This window comes from Scyliorhinus canicula, chromosome 13 (assembly GCF_902713615.1).
Source record: "Scyliorhinus canicula chromosome 13, sScyCan1.1, whole genome shotgun sequence".
Taxonomy (NCBI): domain Eukaryota; kingdom Metazoa; phylum Chordata; class Chondrichthyes; order Carcharhiniformes; family Scyliorhinidae; genus Scyliorhinus; species Scyliorhinus canicula.
This window is the reverse complement of record NC_052158.1, coordinates 2,735,606-2,747,332: the sequence shown is the minus strand read 5'-3', so window position 1 is coordinate 2,747,332 and position 11,727 is coordinate 2,735,606. Positions and strand designations below refer to the sequence as shown.

The window sequence follows — 11,727 nt, the reverse complement described above, 5'->3', positions numbered from 1 at the left end:
TCTACGCCACACTCCCCACGCCCTTTGACACCTTGACAGTCCAGAAATATATCTACTTCCTTCTTAAATATATTCAGTGGCTTGGCCTCCACAGCCTTCTGTGGTAGACAATTGCCCAGATTCATCATCCTCTTGAGTGAAGAGATTTCTCCTCGCCCCAGTCCGAAACCCCGCATCCTGAGGCTGTGTCCCCTGGTTCTGGACCCTCCCCACCCCTCCCACCGCCCCCCCCCCCCCCACCCATCCCTCCCCCCCACAACCAGAGGAAGCCACAACCCAGCATCCAGTCCGTCCAGCCCTGACAGAATCTCAAGTGAACGGCGGAGCAGGCTCGAAGGGCCGTGTGGCTCCTATTTCGTATGAAACCCAGGATAGTGGCAGATGGAGTTCAACTCTGATCAGTCTGATGCAATGCATTGTGGGAGGTCAAACCGTAAAAGGGATGACGCAATAAACGGGAATACACTGGGAGGGGTAAATGAAGTGAGAGATTTTGGCGTACAGTATGTACAGGACCCTAAAGGTAGCGGTACAGGTTGTAAAGAAAGCGAATGGAATTCTCACCTTGAGTGGCAGAGGATGTGGGCGCGATTTAACCATATGAAGACAAAGTTCCATAGCAAACACGTTTAGCCGCGTGTTTCCAAGCGCAAACACCCCGCTATTTATCTCGAACCCCCCCCCCCCCCACCCCCCGGCCGGGTAGATAGGGGGTCTCAACAGGAAATACATAGCCCCATTTCCTGCACTGGGAGTCCGCTCCGTGTAGCGAGAGATCGGGACGCCATTTTTCAATGGCGCCCTGATCGCCGCAGCCCCCCGATGAAACCGCTGACCACCCTCAACCCCCCCGAAACCCCCAACACCCGTGCAGGGTATCCTCGGTACGATCACCGCCGTGTGAGAAATGGCACCTTGGCAGTGCCAACCTGGTACCCTGGCAGTGAAAGGATGGCACCCAGGCTGCTCGGGATGAACCTGGACAAATCCCACCGCATCTCTCTCCAGACCTGCTTTGCAAAGGCACATTCCACCAGGAGGTGGGTGACCATCTCATTTCCCCCACAGCCACTCCGAGGGTACCTGTTTGCCAGTACCGAACGGTGCTCGCCCGAGGTCTCTGAGCGACAGGATAAATCCCAATGCCGTGGGTGCCTTGGGGAACTGCACATTAAAGTGAGACTTGCTGTCTCGTTCTAATATGGAGACTTTCCATAAAGTGATCCCGCCCATTCACCTCGCAACATCTCGTGAGACCATGTTAGATCTCGTGATGCGTTATGAGCCGTGTAGATTCTGGGAGCGGGGTCGTCCGGCTCCTATTGGCCACGCTGTGCCGCGGCGCGCTGTTTTTCGGGCGCAATGTGGCCACCCGATCGTTGGAATTGTACAAGACACTGGTGAGGCCATAGCTGGAGTACCGATCTGGGCGGCATATTCCAGGGAGGATGTAACTGTCCTGGAGAGAGTGCAGAGATTTACTAGAATGTTGCCAGGGCTGGAGAATCGTAGCTACGAGGTGAGATTGGAGAGGCTGCGGTTGTCTTCCTTGGAGCAGGGAAGGCTGGTTGGGGGGGGGGGGGGTGATTGAGATGGACAAAATTAGGAAGGGAAGAGGTAGAGTAGATACGAGGAACTTGTTTCCCTTGGCAGAGAGTTCAAAACCCAGGGGACACAGATTTAAGATAAGAGGCAGAAGGTATTGGGGGGACATGAGGAAGAACGTTTCTACCCAGAGGGTAGCGGGAGTCTGGAATTCGCTGGCCGAGTTGGTGGTGGAGGCAGAGACCCTAAACTCTTTTAAAACGTACCTGGATCTGCATCGTAAGTGCTGTTAGCTACAGGGCTATGGACAGGGTGCAGGAAGGTGGGATTAGAGAGGGCTCCTGGGTGTCCTTGGGCTGGCATGGGCAAGATGGGTTGAATGGACTCCTTCCATGCTGTTTAATTTCTCTGGTTCTCTAGCCTATTCCTGCTTCGAGGTTCCTCCATCCCTACCACATCTAGGACGTCCCAAAACGCTTTCCGTGGCGTACATTTCGCGTTCGGTTTTAGTGCTGAAAACATGGCCGCCAGTTTGTGCGCAGGAACCGCTCCCGTGGCGTGCTGGCCCTCTGTAGGGGCCTGAATTGCTGATCCTGAGGCCGTGTTCCCGACGGCGTCCACACTGTGCCTCAGGATCACTGAATCCCGCCCCCTAATTCTGGGTTCTCCCACAAGAGGAAGTATCTCTCCACATAATAATAACAGAACAATCTTTACTGTCACAAGTAGACTTACATTAACACTGCAATGAAGTTAGTGTGAAAATCCCCACGTCGCCACATTCCGGCGCCTGTTCGGGTCACAGAGGGAGAATTCACAATGTCCAAATTACCGAACAACACGTGTTTCGGGACTTGTGGGAGGAAACCGGAGCACCCGGAGGAAACCCACGCAGACACGGGAGAATGACAGACTCCGCACACATCATCTCTCTCTAGGCCAGGGGACAGCATAGTGGGATATAAACGGTCCCTTGGTATTCTTCAGGGAAGAGCGAAGGCATTTTCCCTCGCTGGTGTCAGGGGTCCACATTCATCCCTCAGACAGCACCGATTAAAAAAACTTAATTGCTAACCCGCCTGGCCGCTGTCTGTGGGGGCTTGCTGTGCGTAAATTGGCCACTTACAACAGCGACTACTTCTCCCGGTATTTCATTGGCTGTAAAGAGCCTCGGGATTTCCAAAAGGCGGGAATTGGACTGTACGGGTGCGACCTTCCCAAAGTGGAACAAAGTCCCCGAGCGGGCGCGTTTCGCCGCGTGTTCCCCGGCACTCGCCGTGCCTGAGAAACACATGGCTATCCAACGTGACTCGTGTTGAATAAGGTGTACACGCGGCCGAGGCCGCACAGAGCCTATTTTACAGAGGGACCCAATGGCTTGCCGGATCTCCCTGTTGTAGCGAGAGATCGGGACGCCATTTTTAAATTGTATGGTGGAGCAGTTTCGAAGGGCCGAATGGCCTACTCTTATGTTCTGAAACACCAATGCGATAATGACCAGATAATCTGTGTCCTGTTGACTGATGGATAAACATTGGCCTGGACTTTGGGGAGAATTTCCCCTTCACCACCCACCCCGCCCCCCCTCCTCACCTTCTTCGAAATACTATCACAGGATCTTTTTTCAAATAAATTTAGAGTACCCAATTATTATTTTTTTCCCAATTAAAGGGCAATTTAGCGTGGCCAATCCACCTACCCTGCACATCTTTGTGGGGGCGAAACCTACGCAGACACGGGGAGAATGTGCAAAACTCCACACGGACAGTGACCCAGGGCCGGGATCGAACCTGGCACCTCGGCACCGTGAGGCCACTGTGCTAACCACTGCGCCACCGTGCTGCCCCCATTCCACCTAACCTGCGCACCTTTGGGTTGTGGGGGCGAAACCCACGCAGACACGGGGAGAATGTGCAAACTCCACATGGACAGTGACCCAGGGCCGGGATCGAACCTGGGACCTCAGTCCCAGTGCTAACCACTGTGCCACATGCCGCCCCATCACAGGATTTTTTTTTACACCCAGCTGAGAGGGCAGGAGGGTCTTTGGTTTATTTTTGACCCCGAAACGTGGTCCCTCATCGTGAAGTGGAATGAAACCCTTTATTAATGTCACGTTTCGTTCCCCTTGCTCCACGCTGATGTGAGATCTGTTAACTTGCCACAGACTGGGGATTGAACCTGAATCCTCTCAGCAGCAACCCACCCTTACCCTACCCTCCCCCACTCCAGCCACCACCCTATAGACAGACACATTCCTGACCGATCAACTGAAAATGCCCTTGGCCAGATTTACCATTGTCATGCAGCACCGAGTCAAGAGCAGATAATCAGAGGGGTGATTGACAGCCGCTGATGGCGTCACATAAAATGGGAAACCTTCAAAGGGAGGGTAAGGCCTCTGATTAAACAGATCTCCCTCCTCTGCCCCACTGAGACATTTGCAGCAATGAATAGGTGCAACTGTCTCTCACCTCCCCTCTGCCGCCTCCTGTAACTGTAAAGCTCTCAAACATTCCATTTAAACGATCAAAGACGGGTGGCACCTCCTTTTTTATTCCTAGTTGTGTTCATAGAATCCCTGCAGTGCAGAAGGAGGCCATTCGGCCCATCGAGTCTGCACCAACCCTCTGAAAGAGCACCGTACACTGCCCCACCCCGTAACCCCCACCTAACCTGCACATCTTTGGACTGTGGGAGGAAACCGGAGCACCCGGAGGAAACCCACGCAGACACGGGGAGAACGTGCAGACTCCGCACAGACAGTGACCCAAGCCGGGAATCGAACCTGGGACCCTGGGGCTGTGAAGAAACTGTGCCAACCGCTCTGCTAGCATGCTTCCCTCAATTACTGTGAAACCACTAGAGAGTCAAAGGTTATGCTGACGGGGTGGGGTGAAGATAAGTGGGCGGAGGCCCATCTGTGGTGGGTCAGACCAGGATGGTCAGTTTCTGCGCAGTAAATGCAGGGTGACCAGGTCAAACATGGGCAAGGTGACACCACTGGCGACAAGGGTTACTCCCTCAAAATGGTGGCCCCGGCTTTCCGAGGGCTGGACCAGCCAGTGGGCTACGTGTTAACAGCTGACAGTTCACAGGAAGGGAGTGGGACACTCCCGCTGATTTTCCGAGGGGCTTCTCGCTTTGTATCACAACTGTTACGTTGCAGAAGGCCATTCAGCCCATCGTGTCTGTACTAGCTCTCCAATCGAGCATCGTGACTTAGTGGCCAGGATTCTCCGATCTTCCGCACTGGAATCGTGCCTGGCGCGGGGGCGGAGAATAACCGTTCACGCCGGAAATCCGGCGCGACTGCGCTCCCGCGAATCTCCGCGGACCCGCCAATCGCGTGCGTGGTCCCCACCATGTCGGCTGCGCCCCCACCATGTCGGCGGTCCCCACCGTGTCGGCGGCGCCCCCACCATCTCGGCTGCGTCCCCACCGTGTCGGCTGCGCCCCCACCTAGGAGGGCCGCTGCTCACGTGCACGGACCCGCTGGCGGTCTCCATGCGCAGCCACGCGGTCTGGACAGCAGGGTCCCGCCGGCAGCCGGAGCTGTGGGACGTTCGGCCCTGCTAGCCCCCTGGAACACGGAGAATCACCCCGGACACTTGAGGAAAAATTGTGGAGTGATTCCCGCCCGTTTCCCGGCGGGCGTGGGGAGTGTCATCCCCCTGCCTTTTCCCCGGAACACCTGCACATTGGGCGCCATTCTCCGCTCCCCACGCTGGGTGGGAGAATCGCGGGAGGGCCGGGCGAATCACGCCACGCCGCCCTGGCACCCCCCCCCCCGCGATTCTCCCACCCCCCCAGAACTGGTGTGTCGCGCTTTTCGACATGTTTCGACGCTGTTTCTCACGACGACCGGCGATTCTCCGGCCCGGATGGGCCGAGTGGCCTGCCGGACCCGACCGGTTCACGCCGGCGCCAACCACACCTGGTCGCTGCCGGCGTGAACAGAGTGCGACAGGTGAGTGTGGGGCCTGTGGGGGGGGGGGGGGGGGCGGAGGGACGATCGAGTACCACGGGCGTGCTCAGCAGATGTCTGGCCCGCGATCGGTGCCCACCGATCGTCGGGCCGGAGTCTGTAAACGACGCACTCTTTTCCCTCCGCCGCCCCGCAAGATCAAGCCGCCATGTCTTGCGGATGGGAAGACGGCAACCGCGCATGCGCGGCTGACGTCACTTCGGCGCTGCCGGCCGCGTCATTCTCGGTGCGCCGCTTTGACACAAGCGTCAACAAGGCCGGGTGTTTGGGATTCACGAACCGCCGCTCCTGGCCCCCTGGGGGAGGGGGGGGGGGGGGGGGCAGGGGAGAGAGAGAATAGGGTGCGAGGAGCGGCCTCCGACGCCGGAGTGAAACACTCCGGGTTTCACTCCGGCGTCGGCACTCGGTTTCCCGTTGGAAGAATCGCGCCCATTGTTCCTGTTCAAATAATCATCTTCAATATCTCGATTGAACCGGCCTCCACCTCACTTCCAGGCCGCACATTCCAGACCCCAAACACTCGCTGTGGGGAACCGTTTTTGCTTCTTTTGCAAATCACTTTAAATCCGTGCCCCCTCATGCTTGATCCCTTTACGAGCGAGAACTCTACCTCCCCATCGACTCAGTCCAGCCCCTCGCGAGGTCGAGTGGGGCTACTCGGCCCATCTTCCCTGTGCTACCTCCCTCCCACACCGTAGGAAGTTAAATACTGCGGATTCCGGAAATCTGAAATAAGAACGGAAAATGAAGGTCAGTCAGCATCTGCGGAGAGAGGGAGAGAGAGAGAGAGGGAGAGAGAGTGAACACATTCTCGCTGATGCTGTCTGTCGGGCAGCCGTTTCATGCTCCTGCGGCACAGTGGTTAGCACTGCTGCCTCACCCCCGCCAGGGACCCGGGCTGAATTCCGGCCTAGGGTCACTGTCTGTGCGGAGTCTGCACGTTCTCCCCGTGTCTGCGTGGGTTTCCCCCGGGTGCTCCGGTGCCCCAACAGCGCCAGAAGCTGCAGTGGACAGGACCGGGACTGCAAGCATCCCGAAGAGGCCAGAACCTTTTTGTATGGGGCATGGGTTGGCACTCGATGCTGAAAGAAGGCCATTGACCTGCAGCTCGCACCTGAGGCCCGAGCCGGGTCACCTTTCAGTCAACCCCTTCCCCCCACCAGCCTGAAATTTATTTTTAATGAGAATCGACAATGGTTTCATGGTCGTCATTTTATTGACTTGGAATTCGTCACTGTCCGTGTGGAGTTTGCACATTCTCCCCGTGTCTGCGTGGGTCTTATCTCCACAACCCAGGGCAGCATGGTGGTGCAGTGGTTAGCACTGCTGCCTCACAGCGCAGAGGTCCCAGGTTCGATCCCAGCTCTGGGTCACTGTCCGTGAGGAGTTTGCACATTCTCCCCGTGTCTGCGTGGGTTTCACCCCCCCACAACCCAAAGATGCGCGGGGTAGGTGGATTGGGCACGCTAAATTGCCCCTTAATTGGAAAAAATTCAAATAAAAAAGTTTTCAAGTGCTCACGGCAGAGGCAAATAAGTTTCTTGACTAACAAGGGGGGTCAAAGGTTATCGGGTGGCTGGGTTAGCCAGAATGCGAAGTTGAGGTGACAATAATCTCAACCAAGATCCTATGGAATAGTTGAGGAGGCCCGAGGGGCTGAATGGCCTCCTCCTGCTCCGAATTCACATTTCTTAGACATTCAGAATACCTTGAACCGCTGTCCTTGCCGACTCCTCTTGCTTGACCTCTCTCTCCTCTTCAGCTGCATCAATTCACTCGATCTCAAAGCGGTACGTCCGCGATTTCAGTTCTTCCTTCGCCTCAGCCGACACCCGGACAGAAACCGTTCTCCCTCCGCCCACTCCCTCACCATCGCGATCACCTCCGATGCATTTCCTCCTTCAACCCCCACTGTTCGAAATGGAGCAGAAACACAGCTCCTCGGCATGGTTTAGCACCTTCTGGGACTGACTGCTTGAGCTGAACCCTGCCCGAGATCCGATGCCATTAAAAGTGGCCTCACACACAACCACTTTCGCCATGGGGTCAATGAAGACAATCTAAGCAACGTCCGAAAGGTCACTTTATTGTTCATTTCCTCCCATCCTTTCATGTCCCATCCCCCCCTGCTGTGATTCGCCGAGATTAGCCTGGAACCTCCAGGGCCAACAACTGGAAGAACGGGAGAAATTTACATGGATGATTTGGAGTTGGGGGACCAAGGGCAATGTGTCCAAGTTTGCAGACGACACTAAGATGAGTGGTAAAGCGAAAAGTGCAGAGGATACTGGAAGTCTGCAGAGGGATTTGGATAGGTTAAGTGAATGGGCTCGGGTCTGGCAGATGGAATACAATGTTGACAAATGTGAGGTCATCCATTTTGGTAGGAATAACAGCAAACGGGATTATTATTTAAATACTAAAATATTAAAGCATGCCGCTGTGCAGAGAGACCTGGGTGTGCTAGTGCATGAGTCACAGATAGTTGGTTTACAGGTGCAACAGGTGATTAAGAAGGCAAATGGAATTTTGTCCTTCATTGCTAGAGGGATGGAGTTTAAGACTAGGGAGGTTATGTTGCAATTGTATAAGGTGTTAGTGAGGCCACATCTGGAGTATTGTGTTCAGTTTTGGTCTCCTTACTTGAGAAAGGACGTACTGGCACTGGAGGGTGTGCAGAGGAGATTCACTAGGTTAATCCCAGAGCTGAAGGGGTTGGATTACGAGGAGAGGTTGAGTAGACTGGGACTGTACTCGTTGGAATTTAGAAGGATGAGGGGGGATCTTATAGAACCATATAAAATTATGAAGGGAATAGATAGGATAGATGCGGGCAGATTGTTTCCACTGGCGGGTGAAAGCAGAACTAGGGGGCATAGCCTCAAAATAAGGGGAAGTATATTTAGGACTGAGTTTAGGAGGAATTTCTTCACCCAAAGGGTTGTGAATCTATGGAATTCCTTGCCCAGTGAAGCAGTTGAGGCTCCTTCATTACATGTTTTTAAGGTAAAGATAGATAGTTTTTTGAAGAATAAAGGGATTAAGGGTTATGGTGTTCGGGCCAGAAAGTGGAGCTGAGTCCACAAAAGATCAGCCATGATCTCATTGAATGGCGGAGCAGGCTCGAGGGGCCAGATGGCCTAATCCTGCTCCTAGTTCTTATGTTCTTAAATCGCGCCGGGGCCCCGTTTTCCTAAAATCATAATCAATAAATAAAAATGCCCAAGGTTTTAAAATACCGGATGTGAGGTGACGATGGATATGGAGCAGGGCATGGAAAAGACTGTTGGGGTTGGGCGAGAGATCTTGTGATAGAACCTCCAGAAAACCCCTTCACTGTCAAAATCCTGGAGCTCCCTCCTTAACAGCACGGTGGATGTACCTACACGTCAGGGACTGCAGCGGTTCAAAACAGGCGGCTCACCACCACCTTCTCAAGGGGCAATTAGGGATGGACAATAAATGCTGGTCTCCCCAGCCATGCCCTAATCGCATGAATGAATAAATCAAAAATGTAATGTTGACAAAGAGATTGGTGTCGCCCACTTTCATTACCATCCTCCAAGGCGAGGCCTCTTCCAATCAGAGTCCACTTCCAACCAATCTGCACGCTCTTCTCATGCAATATAAATTGTTGTTCCTTTTACAATTGGCATTCTTACAAATTTATTCCTGATGAGTACAGGATGAAAAGCTTTGACATTCTGTGTCTTTTGTTTTTGTGTATGACCAAAAGAGGTAAACAAAATGCATTTGAAACATTGTAGTGAACAAGGCTATGGACGAAGTGGGATGAGAGGAGATAGGTGCTTGATGGCTGGCGCAGACACGATGGATCGATGGGCCTCTTTCTGTGCTGTAATGACTCTTTGGTCATTGTTTCTTTAAAGACTTGGTTGACTTTGAAATTTCTTTCCCCACTTATTTATTTTTACAAATCTATCGTCCTCCTCTCAAGAAGTTTCTGAAATTTTCATGGTTTATTGGGCTTCCGTTCGGAGCGGATCTCCCACCTTCCATCTCAGCCGCGCCTAGCCCCTTTCCCGCTGGGATCCGGCCCGCTCACACGCCTCCCGACAAACTGTTGCAGGATGATGATGGCTCTCGGGAATCCTGGGTGCTTTCTGCTTCCCGAACGCCAGTCCAATTCTAGAATCTCTCCCACCTCCACCGGCACCAGGAAACAAGTGAGGAATTCAGCTCGGAAGACGGGAATGTCCCAGGTAAATCCGCCGGTTTGCCTCCTTCAGCCGCCTCCGGTGGGGGAGGGGAGAATTTCAGGGAAAACGGCGAGAGCGAGTTTACTCTGGGCCTCGTTCACTCGCTGCCGTGGCATCCATCCGGGGGGGGGGGGGGGGGGGGCTTTCTCTCGTCTCCAAGCGGCAGGCGAGCGGGGGAAACCCTTGAGGAAATTCACCCCCCTCTCCAGCCGGATCCCGTAGTGGTACTCAAAGGTGAAGAGGAAGAAGCTGTGTCATCGACCGGCACTCTTTTCAACCGTGCTGAGGGGCGGGGCGGTGTGAGGTACTAGTCCTCCTTGCTGGGCCCGCTGCCTCGGAGGACCGAGTTGTCGAACAGTGGGTTGTGAATCTCCATCTCTCCGCTCTGCATTGGAAAGAGAACGTGACAGATCTGTGACTGACGTAAGCAACGATCGCGAATCACATACCTTTCCGAATGCAGGAGAGCTTCTCCGAGCACAGCACATATATTCCCCTTTGCAAACTCCCGTGGCCCATGGTGCAGAGGTGAGAACTTTTTTATTTTTAAAAACGTATTCTTTCGTGGGACGCGGGCATTATTGGCCGGGCCCCAGCATTTGATGCCTATCCCTAATTGCTCGGCCATTTCAGAAAGGGGTATCTAAGAGTCGACCACATTGCTGTGTGGGGGTCTGGAGTCACATGTAGGCCAGACCAGGTAAGGATGGCAGATTTCCTTCCCTAGAGGACATTAGAGAACCAGACGGGTTTCTACAACAATCGACGATGGGTTTCACGGTCATCGTTAAAGAGACGAGTTTTCAATTCCAAATTTTAGCAACTGGATTGAAATTCCACCGACTCCTCTTCGCCCGGTAGAAGCAAATCAAAAGTTGATGCTGGATAATACGGCGGGAAAGTAAAGTTTAGTCAACGGGGAAGGCTTTTTAAAAAAAAAATATTTTTAACGAGGAAGGGTTTAAGGAAACTTTAAGAAGGCGATGGAGAGGGTGCGGAGGAGATTCTCCAGGATGGTGCCCTGGGCTGGAGAGTTCCAGCTGTGAAGAGAGGCTGGTTAGGCCGGGGGTTCCTCCGAGCAGAGAAGGCTGAGGGGGGAACAGATCGAGGTGGACAACATTATGAGGGAGAGAGATAGGGTGGATAGGGAGGAACTTTACCCCTTGGTAGAGGAGTCAATAACCAGGGGGAATTGATTTAAAGTCAGGGCCAGGAGATTTGGAGGGAATTTGAGGAAAAATCTTTTCACCCAGAGGGTGTTGGGAATCTGGAACTCGCTGCCTGAGAGGGTGGTAGAGACGGGAACCCTCACAACATTTAAGAAGCATTGAGATGAGCGATTGAAACACCCCAGCGCACAAGGCTACGGAGTAAGTGGGATTGGAGTAGACAGGTGCTTGAAGGCCGGCGCAGGCACGATGGGCTGTAAAACTTTATGAAGGCCTCACAAGAAGAGGTGGATGAGGCAGTGAGGTCCAGGGAGTGAATTCCAGGGTTTGGGATCCAGTCACCTGACGCCATGGACGACAATGGCCGTGGTGAGCCATCAAAATGGAGGATGTGCAAGAGGCCAGAATCATAAGGGGCAGCAGGGAGCTCGGAGGGCGGGTGGGCTGGAGGAGGGTAACAGAAAGAGTGAGGTGAGGCGTTTGCAAAGAAGGACAGGTGTTGTCAAGTTGGGACGTTGCCAGGTTGGGGCCCAGTGCATTCAGGATGTACGAAGGTTGCAACGCCCGAGGTAACGGAGAGAAGGGGGTGTCCGCTGCAGACAAACAGAGGCCGGGGTGGAGATGGCAGGCAGCTTTGAGATGGACTGGATGTGGGTTGGAAGCGCAGTTTGGGGTCAGATAGGACGGCGAGGTTGCAAATGGCGCGGTTCAGTCACAAAACAGGGGGGAATGGACGGACAGAGACAGAGTGCTGAGGAACAATGTTTGGAAGGAGGACCAAAAATAATCGGAACAGGAAACATTG

The 11,727-nt window shown here is 53.9% G+C and overlaps 1 protein-coding gene across 3 annotated transcripts in view; it reads right to left on the bottom strand.

Annotated features, from left to right (window-relative positions):
- Positions 1–9,182: 9,182 nt before the first annotated feature.
- The window catches only part of LOC119976768 (neural proliferation differentiation and control protein 1-like), a 55,839-nt gene continuing 53,294 nt past the window's right edge, over positions 9,183–11,727 (bottom strand). For all 3 annotated transcript variants that reach the window (XM_038817513.1, XM_038817514.1, XM_038817515.1), the window contains one exon: positions 9,183–10,138. In XM_038817513.1, coding sequence (XP_038673441.1) covers positions 10,061–10,138 — 78 coding nt within the window. In that variant the 3' untranslated portion in view covers positions 9,183–10,060. The remainder of the gene's footprint in view (positions 10,139–11,727) is intronic.